General features: G+C 37.2%; 2 protein-coding genes across 10 annotated transcripts in view; both read right to left on the bottom strand.

Annotated features, from left to right (window-relative positions):
- Positions 1-6,879, bottom strand: part of GOLGA1 (golgin A1) — a 47,340-nt gene extending 40,461 nt beyond the window's left edge. For 5 of the 6 annotated variants that reach the window (XM_060411805.1, XM_004005642.5, XM_060411809.1 and 2 more), the window contains exons 1-3: positions 6,774-6,879; positions 5,890-5,939; positions 4,729-5,028 (exon numbers count right to left, since the gene is read on the bottom strand). In XM_060411805.1, coding sequence (XP_060267788.1) covers positions 4,729-4,863 — 135 coding nt within the window. In that variant the 5' untranslated portion in view covers positions 4,864-5,028; positions 5,890-5,939; positions 6,774-6,879. Of the gene's footprint in view, positions 1-4,728; positions 5,029-5,889; positions 5,940-6,327; positions 6,625-6,773 lie in introns of those variants that run through there. The other variant, XM_060411806.1, reaches the window with a different exon arrangement.
- Positions 6,880-8,663: 1,784 nt separating this feature from the next.
- SCAI (suppressor of cancer cell invasion) overlaps positions 8,664-25,989 on the bottom strand; it is a 116,745-nt gene continuing 99,419 nt past the window's right edge. For 3 of the 4 annotated variants that reach the window (XM_027966450.2, XM_060411811.1, XM_042245706.2), the window contains one exon: positions 8,664-17,896. In XM_027966450.2, the coding sequence (XP_027822251.1) occupies positions 17,750-17,896 (147 nt within the window). In that variant the 3' untranslated portion in view covers positions 8,664-17,749. Of the gene's footprint in view, positions 17,897-18,924; positions 25,704-25,989 lie in introns of those variants that run through there. The other variant, XM_042245707.2, reaches the window with a different exon arrangement.

Here is a 25,989-nt window from a genome sequence, read left to right as displayed (position 1 = left end):
AGGGCAACTAAGCCTGTGTGACAAAATGAAAGATCCCAAACACCACAACAAAGATCCTGCATCAGACAACTAAGAATCAATGCAGCCATAAATGAATCAATATTTTAAAAAAGAATCTATCACTGACATTGATAAAGTTTCAGTATCTTCATCTATAAAACAAAGGGATATCAATCTATGGTTCTAAAATGAGTCAAAACCTTTAGCAGATAATATATATTCAGTTAATTATTATATTAATGAGACATCAAATTTTCCCAATAATCTAGATTATTAAAACATATGGGTACTATTATTACTTTGGGCAATGTTTACTACTGCTAATAAGTAAATCACTTTATCTTCCTACATTTGATTATGAAATTTTAAAAATACAGAAGAATAGGGAGAGTTGTTTACTTAACATTCTCTACTTTAACAACTGCTGATTTTTCCCATATTTGCTTCATCAAATTTATATATAGTACTTTAAATCACTTTTGACAAACACTTATAAAACATAAGAACATTTTCCTTTATAGCCACAATACATTATACCTAAAAAAATTAAAAATAATAGTATCTAATATCCAGTCCTCAGTCTTCCCCATTTATTGCCAAAATAATGAGTGGTTCAAAAATTCATTTAAAATATTTATTTATCCATCTACCCATTTGCTCATCCAACATTTATGGAGACCCAGTCACAGGAAGGGTTAAAGGGGCTTTCAGGAGGTGGCAGGCCCAGGCTGAAGTCACATCATCACCACTTATAATCTATAAGAACTTGGACCAGTTGGTCAACTTCTCTGTGGACTGGGTTCTTCACATGTAAAATGTGGTTAACAGACATAATCGGCATCACAGAGCTGTAATGAGGAGGTAAACAAATCAAAACCTGTCAGGCCTAAAACAGAGCCTGGCACATAATTAGCTTTAATACACAGTAGTAGAAATTATTATCGGTACTGAGACACCTATTCTTAGTATTGTTTTCAGCACTGCGAATAGTGATGAAAAGCAGTCCCTGTCTAAAACAGCAGCACTTGCAGCAGCTACTAATTACTAAGTGCTTAAGAGCCAGGCACTACTAAGTGTTTTATACACTATGCAGAAGAGTTCATGTCGTAGGCCCGAGACTGCTATCCTTGGCAAAGCCGGCTTGTAAGGGGAGCCCCTGGCTAGCCCATGGGAACTTAGATTTTGCAAGGGTTCCCACCATTCCTGATAAGAATGGCTCATGGTACCTAAACCAATTGTGCAAAAAATGTGATTTATGCCTAACATGTGAAAGGTTGCTGCTACGAGCCGTGAACAACACTGGGATTCATGGCCTCCAGAGGAGATGAATTTGATCTGGGACCAGAGACGAGGCTTGATCACTCAGAGCTTTTGTGCAGCAAAGTTTTATTAAAGTATAAAAAGAGATAGGGAAAGCTTCTGACATAGACATCAGAAGGGAACAGAAAGAGTGCCCCCATGTTAGTTTTCAGCATGAAGTTATATATCTGTTAGCAAGCTGCAGAGTTGCACCAGGGCCCCTCACCCCCTCACTCCAGCATGCATTTTGAGATAGCACTGAAACAGGTAAGTCACCCCCACCCCCCATAAAACAATTGACATGAATCTTGAAGAAAGGCAGATTTCCAAGCAAATACAAAATTCATTAACATGGCTTAGGAAAGACATTTCCATGAGAAAAAAAGCATTGGTTAGCTCAAGGTTTGAGATAAAGTTAAGTTCAGGCAGAACCAGCTGTCGCCATGATGACACAGGATTAAAAGAGAAAAGAAAACGGAAAAAGAACGTTTGCCACTTGTAGTTTATTTCCTCCTGCCACTTGGGGACCTCTGGCCTCCCTACTGAGGCTATTAACCCTCTCAAGTGTCCTCCTTCTAGAAGTCTGGAATTGTGGTAAATGCTAGGCAGAAGGTGCCTATATGACTAGCCTCCAGTAAAATTCCTGAGCACTGAGTCTCTACTGAGCTTCCCTGATAGACAACATCTTATCCTGTCCTGTCACAGTTCCTTGCTGAGGGAAGTAAGTGTGTCCCAGGCAACTCCCCTGGAAAGGACTCCTGGAAGCCTGTGCCTGCGTCCCTCCAGATTCTGCCCATGCACATTTTCCCTTTGCTAATTATGCTTTGTTATAAATGTTTTCACTGTGATAAATGATAGCAGTGAATAAAACTATATGCTGAGTCCTGTCAGCTCTTCTAATGAATAACTGAACTTAGGGGAGAACCCTCCCCCCACGACTCTGCAACACACTTACTTTAATAAAGATGGGTATTGTTCTTATTTTATAGATGAGGAAACTAAGGCATAGGAAAGTGAAAAAGACTCGCCCAAGGTCACACAATGACAGGAGAGCCATCAAACCCAGGTCTGCCTCCCTAACCTGACCTGGGCTCCCAACCGCTACTCTATTGCCTCTCAAGAAGCTCCCAGTTTAGTGGAAGAGACAAAGAAGCAGATCATCAGGAACAATGCAGTGTAATAGGTGCTATTACAGAGGATGAAAGGGTCTAGAGACTAGATTCAGCCAGGAGGGATGAAGGTTAGAGGGGGTGAGGGGGCAGGTCAGGGCTTCCTGGAAGCAACATGTGAGCCAAGTCTTGAAGGATGAACAAAATCTGCCAGAAAAATGCAGGAGTGAGAAGATGGGATAGGAGAAATTCCAGAGAGGAGACAGCATATGTGAACATTTGTAGGCATGATGGGAAGTTGTCTGTTCCATAAAGTACAGTAAGTTCAGTATGGAGGGAGCACAGGGTGTAGAAAAGTAGAGTGAGATAAGGTGGATGGGTGAGCTGTATCACGACCACAGGGGTTAACCATTATACGTAACAATGACTTTGCACTTCATCCCGAAGATGATGGGAAGCCACAGAGAAGTTTTAAGCATCGGAGAGACATGAACAGATCTGTTTTGGGGAGTTAATAGAGGCAGGGAACCCAGATAGCCTAACACATTTGTCCAATTAAGAAAGACGGCTTAAAATAAAAAGAAAGTAAAACTTCCTTGGTGGCTCAGCTGTAAAGAATCCACCTGCCAATGCAGAAAATACAGGTTCGATCCCTGAGTCAGGAAGATCTCCTGGAGAAGGAAATGGCAACCCACTCCGGTATTCTTGACTGGGAAATCCCACGGAGAGAGGAGCCTGATGGGCTACAGTCCATGGGACTGCAAAGAGTCAGACACGGCTCAGCAATTAAACAACAACAAATGGACTACCAGTAAGTGGAGTACAAAGGGTAAGTTTGCGACAGGAGATGGAAACCAAAATACTTGCTGACAGAAGAGACACCAAGAAGTGAAGAAGAGTCTACAACGTTGCCAAGCTTTCTTGCTGGTGACCTGGGGGACAAAGGTACACAGGTGGAAAGAGAGTTAATGAACTCAGGACTTGAGATACCAGAGGAAAGGTGCCTGGTTGGAGAGAGATATGTAATGGAAATCAAGGGTCTGGAGACAGGGAGTGAGGATCAGAATCAGAATCTGAATAAATTGAAACAGATAACTTCAGAAGTCACACAGCAAAGTATTTCCTGGATTCAAGCCAATCTCTATACCTGGAATACGTTTGAGATGAGAGACTTCATTTAGAGAGTCAGCATGATGCCAAGGCAAGTACCTCTGCCAGAGAACTCAGCATTAAAACTACATCCTCAAATGTGCATTTATGTTTCCTGTTGAATACAGGAGCCAATGATAACTTAGATCTGGTAATCTATTGTTCCACCCCAATAATCTAATAGCTTCTGCCATGTAACCTGACCTCAACAGGTAGCACCAGAGAGGAGGTCGATTCATCTGACCATGGAAACAACTCAAGTATCTATCACCAGTAGAAGACAGAGACAAAGGCCAGAGTGTTACACAGCAGTAAAACTAAATGAACCATGGGCAGTGCATTGTTCTTATAAAGTCTGAAAATAAGCAACAGGTTGTTTATGAATATACATGTATCTGGCAGGATACTTTAAAAAGCAAGGGAACGACATACACAAACTGTAGGACGGGTTATCTGAAGGGGAGGCAAGGGAAGGGAACCAGGAAGGAGGAGCACACAGCACTGATAAAAACCTAGTTCTCTGCCTAAGTGACAGACTTACAAACCATCCATTTTATTTTTATGCCTTATACAATATATTTACATTATCTACATTCTTTTACATATATCAAGCATTATATATAACTTGTTTTAACTTATCTGACTTTAAGAAGATCCTGTCATATGCCACAGACACAATTTTAATCCTAAGGCATGATACTTACTTAACACAGCATTCTCAAATCTTTCCAACTACAAAGGTACTTTACAAATAAGGGACAACGTGCAGCCATCGGTGCCATCTTTTCATCAATTTTCCCATAAAAACAGTGGTAATTCCCTGGCTAATTCCATGCCAAATGCACAGACTTCATTAAGTAACAATGACTTAAAGTATATATATATGTGCAGAGACAACAGGCCAAGTACTCTGAGAAACAAAATACAAAAGATGATGCACAAGGCTTTATATAGATGGAAAAAAGAGTACAAGAGGAGAAAGTAGAGAACATGGAAAGAGACCAGTGGAAAAAAAATAGAAAAGCACCTCAGAGTAAGAAGAATCAGATATAAACTACAAATCATCTTTGCAATTTTAAAAGAAAATACTTACTGGAATGATTTTGTGAAATACTATTTTTTAAATATAATGAGGCTGTACCAAATATTAAGAACTACAAAAGGTACTTACAAAGTCATCTCCTGAGTCAGCTCCCATGGAGGCAACGGACTCTTTGCTCACTGATCGTGGGATCCTAGTAGCACCTCCTGGCCTCTGAGTGACAGCAGTCTCTTCTGCAATTTTCTTCTTCAGTTTTGCAAACATTTTGCTGTGTGGCTATCCTGCACTTATGACCAGTGCTTGAACCGCTACAACAATCGTTAGGCCAGCAACCAGGAATTCCGAGACAGGTGCCTAAAAAGGTCCAGTTATCCAGACTAGCTGCATTCCCACTGAAATGTGGGCCAAAGGCTTGTGGCACAGGAGTATCTATAAATCAGATGAAAGAGAGCTCTAAATTAAACATCAGAGAAATTTCTTATCTGGGTTGCTTTGTTAAGCTTAGGTTTCAAAATTAAGTTTCACAATTTCACATGCACACTTACTAGGACTCAATTACTAAACATTTACAAAGCACTCAGGTGCGACAGGCGCATATACAGATAAGAAAATCCAGTTTTAGGGAGGTGAAGTAATATGCCAAAGACTGTGTGGCTAAAGTGCAGTGCTTTGGAACCCAGGAACCCACAAGTCCTTACTCTTTTTTTAAATTACATCACATTGGCTGTGGCACACAAAACATTAAGTAAAATTTCCCAGGGGAAACATTAACATAATGTTTTTGAATTCTTCCCCTAATAATATTAAGTATGACTACAGTTTAGACAAAAACATGTAACTCAACACAGGGAAAAGATGTAATGTTCTGATGTTCCAAGATGGTGTGGAATCAGCTGTTCACTAGAAAATGTTGACAACTTTTTTCTAAAAAAATATAGGAAAGCCAGCCAACTACACTGTATCAGGAAACATCCTTAAATGTTTCCTGGAAACGTTGTGTGGTTTTCTTAAAGAGTGATTAAAATTACCTCAAGTTAGTTTCTTTTTTGTACGATGTTTACTATGATACTACACACCAGATTCAAACATCTTTTCCTCCTATTATGCATGAAACATTAACATTCTGGTTCCAACCTTATGTATTCTGGCGGATATCTAAGCTCTACTCTAAGACCTCTAATGATGAAGCTCTAAGAGCTACAAATGACTGCTTACCACTTGTGAGCATCCATTTAAGTCTGTACAATTCTTCAAAAGTTTACCGTCAATGTCTGTAAACCACCTACTCACCTGGCTTATCTATTAGATTTAAAACAGCTTGGAGGTCAAAGCTTTCTGTCCTGCATGAAGACAAAGATAAAATGCATTGGATATTTCCTCTCAAGTGTAAGGTCAAAATGTTGGGGGGAGGGGCAGAGTGGAAGAAGAGGGAGAAAGGATCAAGGCGGGGGGTGGGGGGAGAGAAAACCTGTTATTACCATAATCCTCAGTGGTCTACGTACTCTCTCACTCTGGTTTTTGCATTTGTGATTTGCCTAAGAGTTTCACTTAAAGGCACAAAGAACAGAATCTCTCATTGTAGTAAGCGGGTAAACTCATTTCGCCTTGGGAGCCGTGAGCACAACAACTTCAATGAGATTAAGGTTTTCCCAGGGCCAGTATTTATTTCAGTTGATTCTGACAGTCACACACTGTTTACCTGGCCAGAACCCCAGAGCCTTGACTCACATTCAGAAAATCGCTGATTAAAAGGACGGCAAAGTTGGAAGACGGCTGCCAAATGCTCGGGGGGCCAGACACCTGCCACGGCAGTTTGGATCCCACTCACTCAGGCTCCTCCCAGACCCGCCCGTAGGTGGACTGTCAAAGCCAGGAGGAACCCAATGTCTCTCCCACTTGACAGCAGGGAAACTGAGACCCAGAAAGGAAGAGTGACTTGTCTAAGGTCGCGCAGGTGGCGGGGGGCAGTTCTGGGACCCCAGGTTCCAGATTCCCAGGCCGAAGAGCCCGCCTCTGCCCCCACCCTCGCCCTGTCCGGCACCCTGGCACTGCCCACCCCCCCTCCTCCACGCCTTGGGTCTTGGGCAACCCAGTCGGCGCCGCTTTGGGGGCACACCGAGGCCACCGAGGGAAATAGAGGCCTGCTCCCGTCTCCGGCCCCCACCCCCGCCCACCTGCCGCTCTCTGGGCAGCCGGCAGAGCCCCGCCTCCGGGGCCTCTCGTGAGCGCCGGCCCGCGTCACCAGCCCCCACGGCCGGCCGGCGAGCAGAGCAGCGACCCGGAACCGCACTTCCACCAGCGCGCCGGAAGTGGCTGCGCGCGGGGCCGGCCCATCGCGCGCATGCGCCTGAGCGCGGCCTCCGCCAGCTTCGGGAAGGCGGTTGGACCGGAACCGCTGGAGGGCGCGGGCACAGGCGCGGGGCTGGCCGCTCCCTGAGGCCGGCCGGCCACGTCAGCAAGCGGCCAGACCCGCGTAGGAACAGTGGGTACCAGAAGCCTTTCTTTTCCTTTTGTTTCCAAAATAGGGGACGGTGCGGAGCAGGGGGAGTGGTAGGAGCCTGGTGGCAAAACGGAAAGAACCGATGGCTGCGGTGGCGCCAACTTGTTTCATAGAAACCTCAGGCCGTGGCTGCGTTGGGCCGACCCAGAGTTTCATTTCCTTTCTGCACCCCAGTCTGTACCCTGCATGTCCCTGTCACCCTCCTTACTCGGGAGCCTGTGGCTCCATACATCAGTGTGGGGAGCTCGCCCTTTGTCTCTTGTGTTTTGTGCCTGTGGTCTACTGTAGGCTACACATTTTATATTGCAATCCAAGTCATTGAAAGAAAAGTTTTCAGAATCTTCAGTCAGTTCAGTCGCTCAGTCGTATCCGACTCTTTGCCACCCCATGAACCGCAGCATACCAGGCCTCCCTGTCCATCACCAACGCCCGGAGTTTACCCAAACCCATGTCCATTGAGTCGGTGATGCCATCCAACCTCTCATCCTCTGCCGTCCCCTTCTCCTTCTGCCCTCAATCTTTCCCAGCCTCAGGGTCTTTTCAAATGAGTCAGCCCTCTGCATCAGGTGGCCAAAGTATTGGAGTTTCAGCTTCAACATTAGTCCCTTCAATGAACACCCAGGACTGATCTCTTTTAGGAAGGACTGGTTGGATCTCCTTGCAGTCCAAGGGACTCTCAAGAGTCTTCTCCAACACCACAGTTCAAAAGCATCAATTCTTCTGCACTCAGCTTTCTTTATAGTCCAACTCTCACATCCAAACATGACCACTGAAAAAACCATAGCCTTGACTAGATCGACCTTTGTTGGCAAAGTAATGTCTCTGCTTTTTAATATGCTGTCTAGGTTGGTCATAACTTTCTTTCCAAGGAGCAAGCGTCTTTTAATTTCATGGCTGCGATCACCATCCGCAGTGATTTTGGAGCCCAGAAAAATAAAGTCAGTCACTGTTTCCCCATCTATTTGCCATCAAGTGGCATGACCAGATGCCATGATCTTCGTTTTCTGAATGTTGAGCTTTAAGCCAACTTTTTCACTCTCCTCTTTCACTGTCATCAAGAGGCTCTTTTACCATTGTTATTAGCACACTCAATCACTAGAAAAACCACACTAGTGTCAGCACACTACTGCGTTCATTTCACTAGTCACGAATGAGCCTCCAACTTTTGACAGATGAAGGAAGTCCAGACAGGTAAAACTGCCTTGTACAAAGTTATAGTACAAACTGGTAGCCTACATCGGGTCTCCGGACTCAACGCCAACTGAGGCAGACATTCCACACTGAAGCTCTATGTGTTTCTGCCCAAACCCAACTCCAGCCAGAGCGCCAGCAGCTTCATCTCAATCCCCTGAAACAATCCCGCCCTCAGCATGTCCTAGTTCTGACCACGAGGAGCTGGGCAGGGAAAACACCAAGACTAGGACTCAGAAGAAATTTACAGATTGCAACAATACCAACGAATCCTAAACCTCAAATTTTTCAAGTGTCTGAAGAATTATCTGAAAGAAGCAAACCTTGTCCAGTTTACCACTTACGTTGTCAGCAATTCTGAAGTAACAAAAACTTTTAAGCAAATAATTTTAATGTTTATTTTTATATCGATGATACACTTAATATATATGTGAATTCAAGATACAAAATTCATTTACAAGAGTTCACACCTGATGAATGTAATCACATTCCTAGAGAGAACATTTATCAATGCAAAAATGTCTTCAATACACTGACAACAAAAATCAAATCTTCTGCAATCCTGTTATTCAATAAACATCAAAACAATGTTTAACTCTTCATCCTCTAGTATTTAAGTGCCCTCAAGGTGGTAGGCACCATGTAACAGAAGAAAACATTGGAAACTCAAGGGCCTACTGAATCCTCTGCAGAATCACAGTGTTTACTCTGAAATTCATTTAGTGAAGTAGTAGAAGGCTTGCTATCCTTTATGACAAATCACATATCACACAAGAGTCAAAAGTGATGATCAGGAAAATAAACTGTTCTGGTAACTTCTTAATTTCTAAAATCTATGACATATTAACCATAACAGACATAGCAGAAAAAGGCTGCTGAAAAGGAACACAATAAAAAAATCCTTAAGAGTATGTATGGCTTAAGCAATTTAGAAATACAACAGGTAAGACTTTTACAATACCACAATTGTTCAAGTCAAATGATATTGACAATATAATTTTCCCCCTTAGTCACTGATAGTAAATAGCCCCTTCAAATTTAATTCTATTGAGAACACATATAAAACTAGTGAATCCAAATGGTTAGTTGGGCTCACCGAGCTGAGCTGATGGATTTTGTTCTAAAGTATTAACCCACAATACCCAAAATTTAATATAGATGAGCAACAAGACTACATTTCAAGGATTACAGTGATTTGTGAATAGCTAGATAGGCAACCAAATAGTTTCATCATTTGCACAACAGATTAGCAGCACTTGGTTTAAGTACGGTTACGTGAAAATTATTGTGCTTCAATCTCTCAAAGAGAGCTAATAAATATAACTCTAGAATCCTTATAGTGTTACAATTCTATAACATTTCAGTTACAGACAAGCACAATTTTTAAAAAGTATTTCACACCACTAGAAAATCAAATAATTATATTTTCCAAATGTAATTTCTTCTATGATCGAAACAAGTGCATTTCTGCCTAATATCCATAATATAGACAATAGGTTCACCATTATTTTCAGGGAAAATAGATCAAGTATAACTTATTTTAATTCCTATTTGATTATCTTAACCCTTAGTGATGATATAAATAAAAAGATATTCAACCTTACAATGGAAAACTACTTGGAGAAAATAATGTCATTTTGGCCTGAAATGACAAAATTCTTTAGAGCTAAGTAGGAAATGACTTAAAACTGCTTCATCACATTCAATGATTAATGAAACCACTACTTTTACTGGTGCTACACAGTGAAGATAAGCTATTTGAATAAATCCTTTCACTTGTAAGCTCTACTATGAAAATGTAGGACATTGCATCTGCCTTTCTTATTACCTAAAACCTTTCTACTTTGACAGGAAGAAGCCTGCAAAATATATCTGATTGTTGAGTGGCAAGGTTTATTAAAAACAATAAATAAAAATCAGCTGGAGAACTAGCCATATGATCTATGGGACAAAAGGAATGTAACCACGTAACTATAAAAAGCCACAAACACAAAATTCTAAGATATTTTACCGAACCATTGAGTTCTTTTAAATAAAAGGTAAATAAAAGAGTTTTTTCTTAAAAAAAAAAAAAACCTCATTCTGCAAGAAACAGGAATAAAAATTATTGCCCTAAAAAATTTTAAGCAATTTTTCCTGCAGATTTTTGATGCATCACAACACATAATCTAGAAAAGAGTAACATGCAAAGAAGTGTAGGAATAAGATTTTTGTATTTAGAGTGTTTATTTTGATATGGTTTGGAAATGATTACTTTGGGTTAACATATATGACCATTTTGTATTTTACAATGGTTGATCTTACTGATTTGATGTTTGAGAAGACTTAGGGGTCAAATCGTAATGTTTACAAATCTTAATTTTCAATCATAGATAAGTGGACATTCACGACAGTGTCAAAAGAGAAAAGAATATTAGTGATATAACACAAGATTTCAAATGTTTACTGCACGCCTAAAGGAAGGCTAGCTATAATTTACCATCTCATTCCGAAAAGTGACATAAACCCTCAGGCTATTAACTATTTCATAAGCCTATCAGAAAAGTAAAATAAAATTTGAACCCTGAAATTACCAACATCTCAATAAACAATACTACATCTAAAAAGATGATTGTCTTAGGATATAGACAGGAATTAACCACCAAAATAGGAAAATATTCCCAATTTATAGTTTGACCAAATTCAACCTTGATGATTACGTGAATCTGGAGTGCAGAATTACTATATCTCAAACTACTAAACATCTCTGAAGTCTTGTTCAAATATGTTTTTAAAAAAAATCATACTGCTTAGAATAGTTTGATAATTAAAAAAATTTTTAAAAACACAAATTAACAAAAATATTTTTAAATTAAGAAATGGTGCTTCAGTTATTAAGGAACAATGTTATATGAAATGGAATTTTTCTCAAAAGTCAATATTACACCAAACCAATAAAGTGAAAAATATCAATTTTAGCTTAAGAAAACAATTCGTATCTACAGAATTCCAAAGGAAATATTTCTATGGCATCAACAAACTAATTCCACTTAATACATTTGTCTTTATACTCATTTAAGGGCATGTCCCTCCAGCATCATTCTGACATCCTTCCCTTCAAAAGGTGATTGTTTCCATTCACACATCAGTTATTCTTCCTTAAACACAAGGCATGTTTAATAAATCTCTGTGTTCAAAAATTCAGTGAAGCTGGAACACAGTATAATACTATGTTTTGAAATTCTAGTTTGAGTAAGATGAATTGCCTTAAAAAAAACTTTTTTTAAGGTAAAGTGGTCATGGTATCCAGTGACAGACTGGAGGCACAGCGTGAGCAGGTATAAAGTATCAATGTCTAAGACAGCAGGAGAACGGGGAGAGGGCGTGGTTTTCTAAGCAATTTTTTATTTAACTGCAAAGTGACTGGCTTGACAACTGTCAGAGAGCCAGAGGTCACAGTCACAATGTCAACCTCATCTACTACACTTTCTGTTGCTGCTCTCCTCAAATCAATGTCCACGTTAAGCTGAGTCAGTTCCATGAATTTTAAATAGCATAACATCTGCTCTGCTACTCTCCAGTTGCAATAAATGACTTGGTTACTAAAACATCAGACACTATGAATGTTTTCACTGATTTTCTCAGAAATAGTACACTGCCAAATTTTATGTGTTTAAGAAAAAAGCTATTATAACTATTTAAAATGTAATATTTTAATTGAGAAATGTTATGAGTACTTGGCTGTTATATTAAAACTACAGTGAAGAGGCAAATGTAACATATTGGGGGATGGCAGAATTGATTCCTGACTTTTTAAGATAATTTCAAGTTGGATCAGATGGACTTAATCTTCTGAAGAAAAATAGGGTAAACAGTTTTTTGCAGTTATACTTTATCATGCAAAAAAAAAACCCACTTAATTTTTGTGGTGAATATATTCAAGTGTATATTAAAACATCTCCTACACTCTTCCATGCAAATGAACATGCCCAGTGAAGACAGGAGGAGCTGAGCGCTGATCTCTGTGATTTTCCATAGGTTTACATATTGGCGGCACATACCAACTATCCTCTTAGCCTCCCCTACCTGTCATTCTTGGGAGAGGCTTGAAGGCCCTGCTTTTACATATAGCATGCCACACACCTACTGTTAAGAATCCTGCTTCACGTGTGAATATATCAATTTGCAGAACACAGTGGTCTCACAGAGACAAAGAAATACATCTGGAGGCATTTTATTCACTGGAAGCATTTTCGCAGATGAGTGGACTCACCTTTGATATGCAATTCCAATTAAGAAAAATCTATAGCTAGAAATGCCAAGACAGAATTTAATTAATCACAGCTGCTGCAAATATACAGGTTTATTAACCTCCTGTTCCTCATTAAATTCAACCCCACCTAAGTAAAGCCTTCTCCTACTTAATGCCCCCTTTTTTGCCTCATAGAGACATATAAAATGAGACACACTAGTGAAAAAAAAATTCTTCCAAAATTAAACTGTGGTAGCAGGTATTAAAATGGCAATTAGGAACATTTCCCTATTAGGACATTTTCCTATTTATTTTGAAATGTAATCAAAGTAATTTTTTCCATTGCCCCTTGATTCTCAATATAAATACATATGTTACTAAGTAATAATACCCAACTACAGTCAAGAAAATAAAGGACTAATATAGCTTAAGAACCTGCTGGTGTCTCAGTTTCACATACTTAGGTTTTTCAGGTTTATATCACTAATTTATCATTAGTTTAAATGAAAACTGGCAGATGATTTTTAAAGCTAAGAATATCCAGCTTTCTCTTAAGATCTTCATATCCTAATTTCAATTCCAAAATAGCCCATTTTACGCAAACACAAGCCCCTCAAAATAGAGGCTCATGATTGAGATACAACCACAACCTAATACAGCAGCATGAACAATGCCACTATGATGTCCTCACAGAACTTAAATAAATTCAGCCCACAATGGGTATGGGTATATAATATACACATACTGTATCATTGCATACCATATATTTACAGCTATGTACATATATACAAAAAGTATACACAGAGATTGCATTCAGCATCACCAAAATATATACATGCCATTGCAAATAAAATAAGAATTTCAAATAAATAAGGACAACGAAAGAGCCCTCAATGTAAATATCCTTAATACTCTCCAAACACACATACAGGAACATAAACACCCAAAATATCACCAGGAGATTCATAACATTCATATTCATATCAAATCTATTTACTCACTTAGGGTGGGGAGGTGGTACTGAATCACAGGCAGTAGCCAAGTTTGCAGACCTTGGTACCTTACTACATTTCCTGTCTACAATGTTCTCTATCAGACTGATTACAAGTCTCTGTGGATAACTAAGTACAAGATTTTTCAACTGAGTCCAAAACCCTTCGAAGACACAGAAAGTTACTAACTCACACAGGTCAGAGATTAAACTGGGAAAAGAATACCAACAAAAGCTCCCCTAATTGATATATAAATCAGATTTGTTGCTTTTCCCTTTACCACAAAGAAATTCAGTTCAATAACCACCTAATGTCTTACAGGGAATTCTATTGCAAGAAGAAAACAAAGCATAGTAGCCACAGTGAAGAAAAAAATAAAACTCAGATCCTTTACTAGGAAAATTTCAGTCATGACTAGATTGCACTTTCCTTTTATAATCTCAAAACATTTCAACTTGGTAAAAATATAAAGAGAACAATAAATTCTATGTGCTTTGAGAGGTTTTTGAGAGCACCACTTCCTAGGAAGAAATCACACACATAAACATACACAACAAATATATCCTGGCTAAAATCAAAGATAAAATGTCCGACTTGTCGATTTTTAAAAAATAATTAATAAATAAAACTTTGCTAGGGCTGACTGATTTACTGGTTTCAATATTTGATATATTAAACAAATACCATAACTTTTGTGCCAAGATCTAAATCTCTAATTCTTTCTTTCTTGTTTGTCATAGAAAGTAACCTGAGCTACCGGGAAAGACTGGGCTGAGAATAGGAGATCTGAGTTTTAGTTCTGGCTCCATCTTTATGGAAAAAACTGACAGCTTTTGAGGGTCTCAGTTTTCTCTTCTGTAAAACAGAGAAGACAGCTGCTTTACCGACTTCAGAAACATATGGATAAAGAAAGATTGTTTTGTATTTAATTTTCATTTTGTTTGTACATAACTTACTTCTTGTACTTTTACACTACTTTGTTTATAGTGATTCTTAAGTGAGATGAGAGTCTGTATCAGAATCTCCAGGAGGGGAGTTTGTGTGATTTGAAAGCAAAAGAAGTGTTCTTTCCTATTGCTTTGCTTTTCATTCCAAAATTTAAATTTCTATGAATTCTAAAAATAAATAAAGGATTTACCATTTTAATATTCATAAAGGGGGGCAGGACACATTGAAAAAAAATGAGATTCTTCTCTGTCACTGCCATCTTGCCCTTACCATTAAGTGATTGTCCTTTTTCATTTCTTCTTCCTTGATTAAAGTAAGGCCTTAAAATGTGGACTTCCCTGGTGGCTCACACGGTAAAGCATCTGTCTACAATGTGGGAGACCTGGGTTTGATCCCTGGGTTGGGAAGTTCCTTGGAGAAGGAAATGGCAACCCGCTCCAGTACTCTTGCCTAGAAAATGCCATGGACGGAAGAGCCTGGTAGGCTGCAGTCCATGGGGTCACTAAGAGTCAGACACGACTGAGTGACTTCACTTTCACTTTAAAATGTAAAGGCTGGGTAATGAATCCAAGAGCATTCATTAAACAGTGTGTATGTTTCAAAATTTCATGATTAAAAAAAAAAAAGATAAGACAAAGGAATATGACATGTTTGCACAAATGTAATCTTTCCAAGAAGGCCTACCCTGATCAGTCTTTGAAACTTTATTCTCTCTCTAAAAACAAACAAAAAAAATTTTCCTTAGCACACTCTTGAATTTTCTTCATCCTGTTTAAAACTTTCTAACATAAAATTATGTATTGTATTTATTGCCTGATTTCTTCTACTAGAATATAAGCTCCATGAAGACAAGGATGTTTAAGTCTACTTTGTTTGACTAACGCCTAGGACAAAATCTGGAAAACAGTTGTTGCTCAGTACATGTGAATGAAACAATAGTTTAGAATTTTCTAGTATAGCTTTGCTCTCAAGATCAGTTCACTTTAAATTTTTAACCACTGGTAAGGAATTACAGTACTATTAGCTTAAGGAGGAATGTCATCATCTAAACACTGGCTGTGATTTCTAAGATCCCTTGTTCTTAGACAAACGTGTTTCTACTAACATAGCTTCTAATTTTTTCCAGAAAGTCTCTCTGAACTACTTTCTACAACAAATAAGTGGGACCCAGATATTTTCTTGAACAAAAACTAGGTAAAAATGATCTAGGAAAGGAAATATTGTGTACATCAAAATAAAGGAAACCAATTTTCCAAGCGGCAGGGGCGGGAAAATCAGTCTTTCAGAACCAAGAATTCAAATTATAGAACCAGAGAACTGGATTGAATCTTGGGCCAAGGCCTTCATTTTATAGGCAAGAGTGCTAAAAAGCAGACATGAAGACATTTATCAAAGGACAAGCAGCTAGTTACCAGGAAAGCCAGGATTACAACTCAGATCTCCCAGTTCTCAGGCCACTGTTCTTTATGTTAATCAGGTGAGGATAAAGCTCAGGGTGATAAATATTATTTTAAGCATCAGAGAACAGGACAATATGTGTTGTTAGGAACGTTACTGGCACAGAACTTCAGGGGAATTGAAACAAGAGGTCAGATAACTATTGCTGTAGTCCAGGTGAACAGTTTTGAAAAGAAAGCTATGAAGTTTAGTAAGGTACTTGGGGAAAAAACAGGAAAGTAGTCTTTATCCGACAATGAAAACCCACTTGCAAAGAAAATCTCTCTTTGGGGCTTTTCCAAAGACTTCTGAAATAATGTTTAAAATAACAAAAACGACTTTTAAAAAGTTAATTAAAAAACCCACAAAGTCCCCCCAACCCAAGAACAATAGCTTTAAGACTTCAGATGAAAAACCAACAAATTGGAACAGGTATATGCATAACTTAGATCCAAATAATTCTCTATGTCAGAAATAAAAACCAAGCTTAAAATATTACAGTAAAATTTCCCTAGGAACATAGGAAAGAGGCACCAACAGCAAACACCTCATTTCCCCTGGGACTGCCAGAGGTAGACTGTGAGCCTGTATGGAAAATTAGGTAGAAGGGATTTTGATTCATAGATTTCTCAATCTGAAAGCTGTGGAGTCAAAAGAGGGGTAAGAAATCATAGCTAGTGCCTGTGAATTTTATGAAGGGGATAAAAAGGAAGACAATAACTAAAATATCTTTATAAATATTATACACTGAGTCCTATATAAAATAATTAAAAAAACTTGTGCATGAAGTAGAAAATAGTGAATATAAGGAGTTTCTAAAATCCTCAGTTCCAAATTGCCAATGCAAAAGCAACTTCCATTTTAGGTTAAATAATAAATTCAGTTACCCTCAACTAATATTAATAACATCTCTGACTTACTTTGAAGTTTCATCACTCTGAACCAGGCAAAAAGATGACCAACTCTGCAGTGTATGCCACAAACTTCAATCTATATAGCCTTCCAACTTGATCTCATTAATAAGAGTTTAAATGGAATTCCTAAGGAAACACTGGATCATGAAACCAACAATCTGATTTTTTGACGGAAAGATTTAAAAGCTGCTCTTTTTCACTTCCTTTTTACTTCCAGCATTCAAAAACTACAAAGAAAACAAAATATGCAAATACATCTCATGATAGCACAGGACTCACACATTCCAAATGATATTTATCATCTAAAGACCCCAATTAAAGATTTAGCTTTTCAGATACAAATCAATGTTTTACAGTTTCTGAAATTTTGACGGCATTTAAACGAATTAAATACTTTCAAGAACTATAACTTGATTATGCTTCAAAGAATCACACATTTTTCTACCTATTGATACTAACTTGGAATGAAAAGAAATATTATGGAAGGGCTATGATCTTGATTTTGAGTAGTCCATGCTGGCTAGTTTCACCTCTGTGAACAATTATATATTTTCCAAATCCACACATTTAAGGTCCAAGTATAAGAGTTGGATCTTCCTCATTATACAAAAATAAATGATTTACTCTTCTCAGGGTGAGAATAGTAACTATTTGAGTGCAGGATTAGATGTTAGAGGTAAGTACCCATACTGCAACACCAAAAAATAAAAATTCCAAGATTAATCGAGCTTTTAATAAAACACCTGAAAGACTGTATTTTAAAAGTTACCCTAAAAGTTTGAACGATTTTTTTTTTCAGTTTGTTTTTAAAATGGTGGTCCTAAATTGAAAAATAAAAACTAAATAACACCACTATGTATCTGTCATCACATTAGAAAACTGCACCATTTAAAATCTGTGGCAAATGAAAACGTGTTTCAACAAGAGGATTTTTGCTTTAATAGTCATCTATGGTATTCTCAAGGAATACGTTTCGCACATCCAGAATGGATGCTAATTCCAAAATGTGCTTCTGGAGATGAGGGTTCTCCACTGTTTCATCCCTTGGCAGTTGTGGATATGATTCTGGATAATTCCGTGTTTCCTGGTAAACAAATAAGAGAAAAGTCAAGTTACATAGTTTGAAGAAAGAGAAATTTTACACATTAATATTACTGTTAGCATTAATTATATACATTAATATTACTGTACACATCTTAAGTTAACATACTTGTACTTGAACTGTTAACATACTTGAACTTGTCATTAAGTTACTATTTAAGGAGTAACTTAATATGTATTTTTCTCCTTCATATCAGAAATATTTTTGTTGAGTATGCAAAATTGTTGACATTTGACCATTTTGACCCTAGAAAAACAATAATTTCTTATGGTTCAACCCAATATTTTCATTTAGTGAGTTATTTCACAAGTATTTAATGGGACCTATCATTTCTATGTTATATTATGGAAACTACATAATTCCTACTTGTTGGGGGGCAGAAATGCTAGCACATATAGAATTTAAACAAGTATTTATTTAATGAATAAATAACTGAATGTTATAGTGGAAATCTGAATGAGAGAAAAGACATGAGAAAGCTTGAAAAGGTCAAATTAACAGACCTCTGCATTTTAATTATAGGAGAAGGAGGAGTCAAAAATGACAAAGATTTCAGGAAAGGATGGCTCAAAAGAAGAGTTGAGAGTTACTCAGAGAAAAAGAGATGTAAAGGAGGAGATATTTTGGGGATAATATATAACTTTCAGGTTTTAGGTATATTTTATTTAAGATAATGGGCCATAAAAGAGAACTACCCATCAACCAGAATTTGAAAATTCAGGGCTGTATCTCAGAAGACAGGTTTGAGCAGTCTGTCATACTATTTTTATATACTATTCTATATGCATATATATTATTCCATATGCACATATATGTATGCATATACTATATGTATACATTAATAAAAACACTGATATAATCTGTATAAAGATAAATACTAGAGCTATGGAAATGGCTGGGATTTCTGAGCATATTAGCAAAGAGAGTGGAAAAAAAAAAAAAAAGAGTCCCTGGAAAGAGAGATGAAAGATCATGGGGGAAAAAAAAAGGACAGAAAAGGACCAATGTAGTTTTTGTAATTACATGGAAGCAAAAGGAAATAATTTCAAGAATCAAGTGATTCTCACTTGGAAATTCATCTTCATTTGGTACTTTATATAGACTACAATTTTGTCAAACATTTAAAATTTACTGAAAAACTGAATAACTACTTTTCTATACATCTAATATGACAGTCCATATATTCTAATGTCATTTATATTTCTCTTCTATCGGTAGCCATCAGTAATTACATGTTACAGAGACCAAATTTTCATTTTACCACACTAAATACTGTGAGGAGTAACAATAATGAAAAGTTCAAAATTCCTAAAAAAACAAAAAACAAGAAAACAAGAAAACCAGGAACTGGTAGGGAATTACTGTACTCTGAACAATTCTCCCAGCTTGCACAAGGCTCAGACACATCTAAATTCTGACCACACACCTCTAGAGTGGAGAATATGTGTTGAAACAGGGATATATGAAAGAGAACGCAGAAGAATAATAGGCTGAAATAAGCCTGCACCTGTATGCTAAACATCACTTTACTAAAGTTCCCCTTAAAAAGCTTAAAAACAAGCCATGGAAACATCAAAGAAATGTTCAAGTAATTTAACTCTTGCCAGAACCAAAGCCCAACACTCTTTAAAGAAAAACAACAAAATCCAGAATTCAACATTAGAAAATTTACAGTGCTCACAGTCTAACAAAAATTACTAAACATACAATTATAAATGGGACTCCTGACTAATTAAAAAAATGATAAAAACAAACCTATAAATGATAGAAAATATAGTATTAGTAGGTAAAAACTTAAGCTATTCCCATTCATTTAGAGAACAAAAGAAAAGATAAATATGAAGAGGAGAAAAATGGAAAATATTGTAAGAACACAAAGAACTACAGATGAGAAAAATATAATCGCTGAAATGAAAAACTCAAGGGTTAGAGGATTAAAACCACTTTAGTTACTGCAGAAGAAAACATCGGTAAAGTTGAAGACAGCAGCAGTAACTTAGACAGAAAATAGACATTTTTTAAAAAATGAAAAGCATCTAAATAAACCTTTCACTTTAAAACAGAAAAACTGAAGTGAAAATCAGGACCTGAAGGACAATATTAGGTCATTTGACATGTATGTAACTGATGTCCCAGAAAGAAAGAAAGAGAGGAGTGAAGAAAAAAGTTTGAATAAATTATGGCTGAAAATATTCCAAATATCTTAAATAGGTTGATATTTAGACAGCTTCAAGATGCTAAACAAACCCCAAGCAGGAAGAAAACAACAAAGAAATGCATATCCAGGTAGTACATCATAATCAAACTGTAGGAGACTAATATAAAACCTTAAAAATAGCCAGAGGAAAATACACATTGTACGTTGCAATAATAGAACAATCATTCAGAAAATCAGTAAGGATATAAATAATTCAAATAACATAAACCACTGTGATCTAATAGATATTTATAGAACTCCTCATACAACAGTAGCAGCATATATATTCATTTCAAGTATCCCTAGGGAGGTGATTGGGGACTTCACTGGCAGTCCACTGGTTAAAATTCTGCTTCCAATGCAGGGGCCGTGGGTTTCATACCTGGTCAGGGAACTAAGACTGCACATGCTGTGCAGCCCTCCCCCCACAAAAAAAGAGTATGTGCTTGCATTAAAAGAGAAAAAAGATTATAGATCTAAGTTTTAAAACACAGAAATTAACAGAGCAAATTAAAATCGAAGTAATCAAAAAGAAGAAAACAAAGTATTAATAGAAATAAATTAAATAGAAAAGAGACAAATAGCAGTAAAAAAAAATCAATGAAAGCAAAGCTCTTTATTTACAAAGATCATTAAAATAAAAATCCTTTAGCTAGACGGAAAAAGAAAAAAGAAACTTAAGAAACACTACCAATACAAGGCATGAAAGGTCACTAGAGACTCTACAGAAACTAAAAGGATAATAAAATATTACCAAAAACTTTTTGGCAATAAACTAGAAAAATGACTTGCAAGACATAAGAGATTAAAATTGACTATGAAGAAAAGAGAAAACATGAATAGTCTTTGAAATTGAATTCATAATTTAAAACATCCCCCAAAAGAAAACTCCAGATCCAGATGGTTTTACTGATGAATTCTATCAATCGTTCTAGGAAGAAATAATGTCAGTCACAAACTCTTTAAGAAAGACAAGAGAATCAAAGACATCCCAACTGAATTTATGAAGTCAGCACTACCTTGATAACAAAATCACATTAAGACATCACAGGAAAAGAAAATTAAATACCATAATTATTCATAAAAACAGACACAAAAATCCACAATGAAGTATTACCGAATTGAATTCAGCAATGCAAAAGGATACATGACCACAAAATATGTTTAGCTCAAATATACAATGATGGTTACTGTTAGAAAATCAATCAATGCTATTCACTATGTTAACAGAATTAATATATATCAGAGTAATGCAGAAAAAAGTATCTGACAACCTTTCATACTCATTCCTGGTAAAAAAACAAAAACTCTCAGCAATAGGAACAGAAGTGGAAAGAGTGACAGATTTTCTCAGGCCTCAAAATCACTGCGGATGGTGACTGCAGCCACTGCAACTAAAAGACACTTGTTCCTTTAAGAAAGCTATGACAAACCTAGACAGTATATTAAAAACCAGAGACATCACTTTGCAAACAGAGGTCCATATGGTCAAAGCTATGGTTTTTCCAGTAGTTGTATATGGATGTGAGAGATGAACCATAAAGAAGGCTGAGCATCGAAAAAATGATGTTTTTGAATTGTGCTGGAGAAGACTTTTCGGAGAAGGCAGTGGCAACCCACTCCAGTACTCTTGCCTGGAAAATCCCATGGACAGAGGAGCTTGGTAGGCTGCAGTCCATGGTGTCGCTAAGAGTCGGACACGACTGAGCTACTTCACTTTCACTTTTCACTTTCCTGCATTGGAGAAGGAAATGGCAACCCACTCCATTGTTCTTGCCTGGAGAATTCCAGGCACAAGGGAGCCTGGTGGGCTGCCGTCTATGGGGTCGCACAGAGTCGGACACGACTGGAGCGACTTAGCAGCAGCAGCAGCAGAAGACTCTTGGGAGTCCCTCGGACAGTAAAGAGATAAAACCTGTCGATACTAAAGGAAATCAACCCTGAATATTCATTCGAAGGACTGATCCTGAAGCTGAAGCTCCAATACTTTGGCTACCTGATCCAAAGAGCTGACTCACTGGAAAAGACCCTGATGCTGCGTAAGATTGAAGGTGGGAGGAGAGGGGGACAACAAAGGATGAGATGGTTGGATGGCATCACCAACTCAATGGACATGAGTTTGAGCAAACTCTGAGAGACACTGTAGAACAGGGAAGCCTGGCATGCTGCAGTCCATGGGGTTGCAAAGAGTCAGACATGACTTAGCGACTAAACAACAACAGTCAATCTGAAAAAGGATATCTATGAAAAACTAACAATTAACATTATAATTCATGGTATATGATTAATCTTCTCTTAAAATCAAGAACAATGCAAAGCTAATTATTCTCATTACTTCTATTAGCCATTTCACTGTAACACTGAAATAAATAAAGCACATGTATATATAAAATAAAACACAAACAGATTGGAAAGGAAGAAGTAAAACTGCTTTCGTCTGAAGATGACATGATCATGTACATAGAAAAATCTTAAGGAATACATTAATACTTCAATTTAGCAAGACACAGGATACAAGGTTAATTTACAAGACATCAGTATGTCTATGTCTTAGCAACAAAAATTGGAAAGTGAAATAAAATATATAATTCTACTTACAAATCATCCCCAAACTTAAAATACTTCAGAATAAATTTAATGAAACATATATAAGACCTATATGATAAGACTCACAAAATATTGCTGAGAAACTAAAGAAGACCTAGATAAACAGGGAGATATACCATATTTACTAACTGGAAGACTTAATATTATTAAAATACAACTCTCCAGAGATTGATTACATAGAATAAATGCGATCTCAATCAAAATGTAAACCTGATGCTAAAATTCACATGGATATGCAAAGGATCTAGAACTATTAAAACACTTAAGGTGTTTTGGTGGTATCAGGGCCTTAGAGTATAAGGATTTCAGCACTTACTGTAAAGCTGCAATTATCAAGGAAGTAGTAAACAGGAGAAAAAAAATGCTAGTGGCCAATGGAACAGAATTTAGAATCTAGAAATAACGCTATACATACATGGTTGAATGATTTTCAAAAAACAACAAAATTATCTCAATGAAAAATGGATAATCTTTTCAACAAGGGACACTAGAACAACTCCACATACATACTGAAAAAAAATTTTAACCCTTACTTCACATTGTAAACAAAAGTTAACTCAGAACTAAATATAAAAGCTAAGACTATAAAACTCCGAGAAAACATAGGAGAAAAATCTTTGTGACTTGGAGCTAAGCAGAGATTTCTCAGATAAAACACACCACAAAAGGAAAAAAAAACAAGATCAGTTCAAATTTCATCAGAATTTTAAAAGTTTGGTCTTCAAAAGCCACTGTTAAGAAAACAAAAAGGCATACCACAGAACAGGATAAAATATAACTAATAAGCACCTGAAAAGATGTCCAATAGCCTCATTCATCAGTGAAATGTAAGTATAAACTACACTGAGATACCACTATAAATCCACCAAACTGGTTAAAATTTAAGACTGACCAGAAAGAGAAAAACAAATATCATATACTAATGCATATATATGGAATCTAGAAAGATGGTACTGATGAACCTATCTGCAGAGTAGCAAAGGAGACACCCTGCTTATTTAACTTATAAGCAGAGTACATCATGAAAAACGCTGAGCTGGAAGAAGCACAAGCTGGAATCAAGATTGCTGGGAGAAATATCAATAACCTCAGATATGCAGATGACACCACCCTTATGGCAGAAAGTGAAGAGGAACTAAAAAGCCTCTTGATGAAAGTGAAAGAGGACAGTGAAAAAGTTGGCTTAAAGCTCAACATTCAGAAAACGAAGATCATGGCATCTGGTCCCATCACTTCATGGGAAATAGATGGGGAAACAGTGGAAACAGTGTCAGACTTCATTTTTGGGGGCTCCAAAATCACTGCAGATGGTGACTGCAGCCATGAAATTAAAAGACGCTTACTCCTTGGAAGAAAAGTTATGACCAACCTAGATACCATATTGAAAAGCAGAGACATTACTTTGCCAACAAATGTCCATCTAGTCAAGGCTATGGTTTTTCCAGTGGTCATGTATGGATGTGAGAATTGGATTATAAAGAAAGCTGAGCACCGAAGAATTGATGCATTTGAACTGTGGTGTTGAAAAAGACTCTTGAGAGTCCCTTGGATTAGAAGGAGATCCAACCAGTCCATCCTAAAGGAGATCAGTCCTGGGTGTTCATTGAAGGGACTGATGTTGAAGCTGAAACTCCAATACTTTGGCCACCTCATGTGAAGAGCTGACTCATTTGAAAAGACCCTGATGCTGGGAAAGATTGAGGGCAGGAGGAGAAGGGGATGACAGAGGATGAGATGGTTGGATGGCATCACTGACTCAATGGATATGGGTTTGGGTGGACTCTGGGAGTTGGTGATGGACAGGGAGGCCTGGCATGCTGCGGTTCATGGGGTCAGAAAGAGTTGGACAAGACTGAGCGACTGAACTGAAAGGAGACATAGACATAGAGAACAGATTTATGGACAATTCTGGGTTGGGGAGGAAGGAGAGGGTGGGGATGTATAGAGAGTAACACGGAAACATAACATACATTACCATATGTAAAATAGATAGCCAATAGGAATTTGCTGTATGACTCAGGGTTCTCAAACCCAGCTGGGTAACAACCTATAGGAGTGGGATTGGGAGGGATGGTCAAGTGGGAGGGGACACGAGTAAACCTACTGCTGACTCATGCTGATGTTTGGTAAAAACCAACACAATACTGTAGAGTAATCATCCTTCAGTTAAAAATAAATAAATTTAAAAAAATTTAAGGCTGACAACATCATGTGTTGGCAAGGGTACAAAGCAACTTTCATATGCAGTTGCTGGGAAAAGAAAATGGTACAGCTAGTTTGAGGAAAAGGTCTGGCAGTTTCTTATAAAACTAAAGACATACATATCCTATGGCCAAGAAAACTCAAAACAGAAGTCTCTGGAAAAAAAAAAGATTCCTTTGGGAATATTCGTGGCCTCTTTATCTATAAAAGTCAAAAGTTTATATCTGTCCCAGTATTCATCAAAAAGAGAAGGCTTAAATAAACTGTGCCATATTCAGAAAACGGAACTACTCAAAAGAATGAGTTACTTCTGCATGAAACAACACAGATGAATCTTAAGAATACACTTGATCAAAGAAGGTTTACACAGTGTAATTCAAGTACACTGTAAATAGCTGATACTAATCTGAAATGAAAATTTTAAAAAAAGCATTGCCTCTGGGATAATGGGTAGCAGGCTAACTAGAAAGGGATATGGAGAAAGTTTTCTGGAATGATGCTATTGTAAAACTTGACTGAGGTTTGAGTTACAAAGGTGTATGTAGTTTTAAAATTTTATTTATTTTTATTGAAGTCCCAAGATATATCTATTTGTTAAAACTCACCTAATGGTACACTTTAGTTCTGTGTATTTCATTATATGTAAAGTTTACATTAAAAAAAAGAAGTAAAAAAATAAATACATAACTATAAAATCCAGTTATTTATTTGCATGATGAAGTGTTGAGGGGTAAAGTCCACAGTTTACTTCAAAATGCATCAAAAACTGAGATGAACTGATGACTGAAAAAAGAGATTGATAAATGTTACATGTTAATAGTTACATGACTACACAGAAACCAAACTACTTAGAGCAAAATAGACCAAAATCTTGAACACACTCTTCATAAAGAACACATATGAAAAGTTGTTCAACTTCAACAGTCATTCTAGAAATGACACTTGGAACCACAAGGACCTACTACTTAACACCCACCAGATTCATATGAAACATAAGGAATAACAGCAACAGGTGTTGGCAAGGATTGTTGTTATTTAGTTGCTCAGTCGTGTCTGATTCTTTGCAATC

The sequence above is a fragment of the Ovis aries genome, chromosome 3 (genome assembly GCF_016772045.2).
Source record: "Ovis aries strain OAR_USU_Benz2616 breed Rambouillet chromosome 3, ARS-UI_Ramb_v3.0, whole genome shotgun sequence".
In the NCBI taxonomy this organism is placed as follows: Eukaryota; Metazoa; Chordata; class Mammalia; order Artiodactyla; family Bovidae; genus Ovis; species Ovis aries.
The sequence above is the reverse complement of the archived record's forward strand: the minus strand, read 5'-3'. Positions and strand labels throughout refer to the sequence as shown.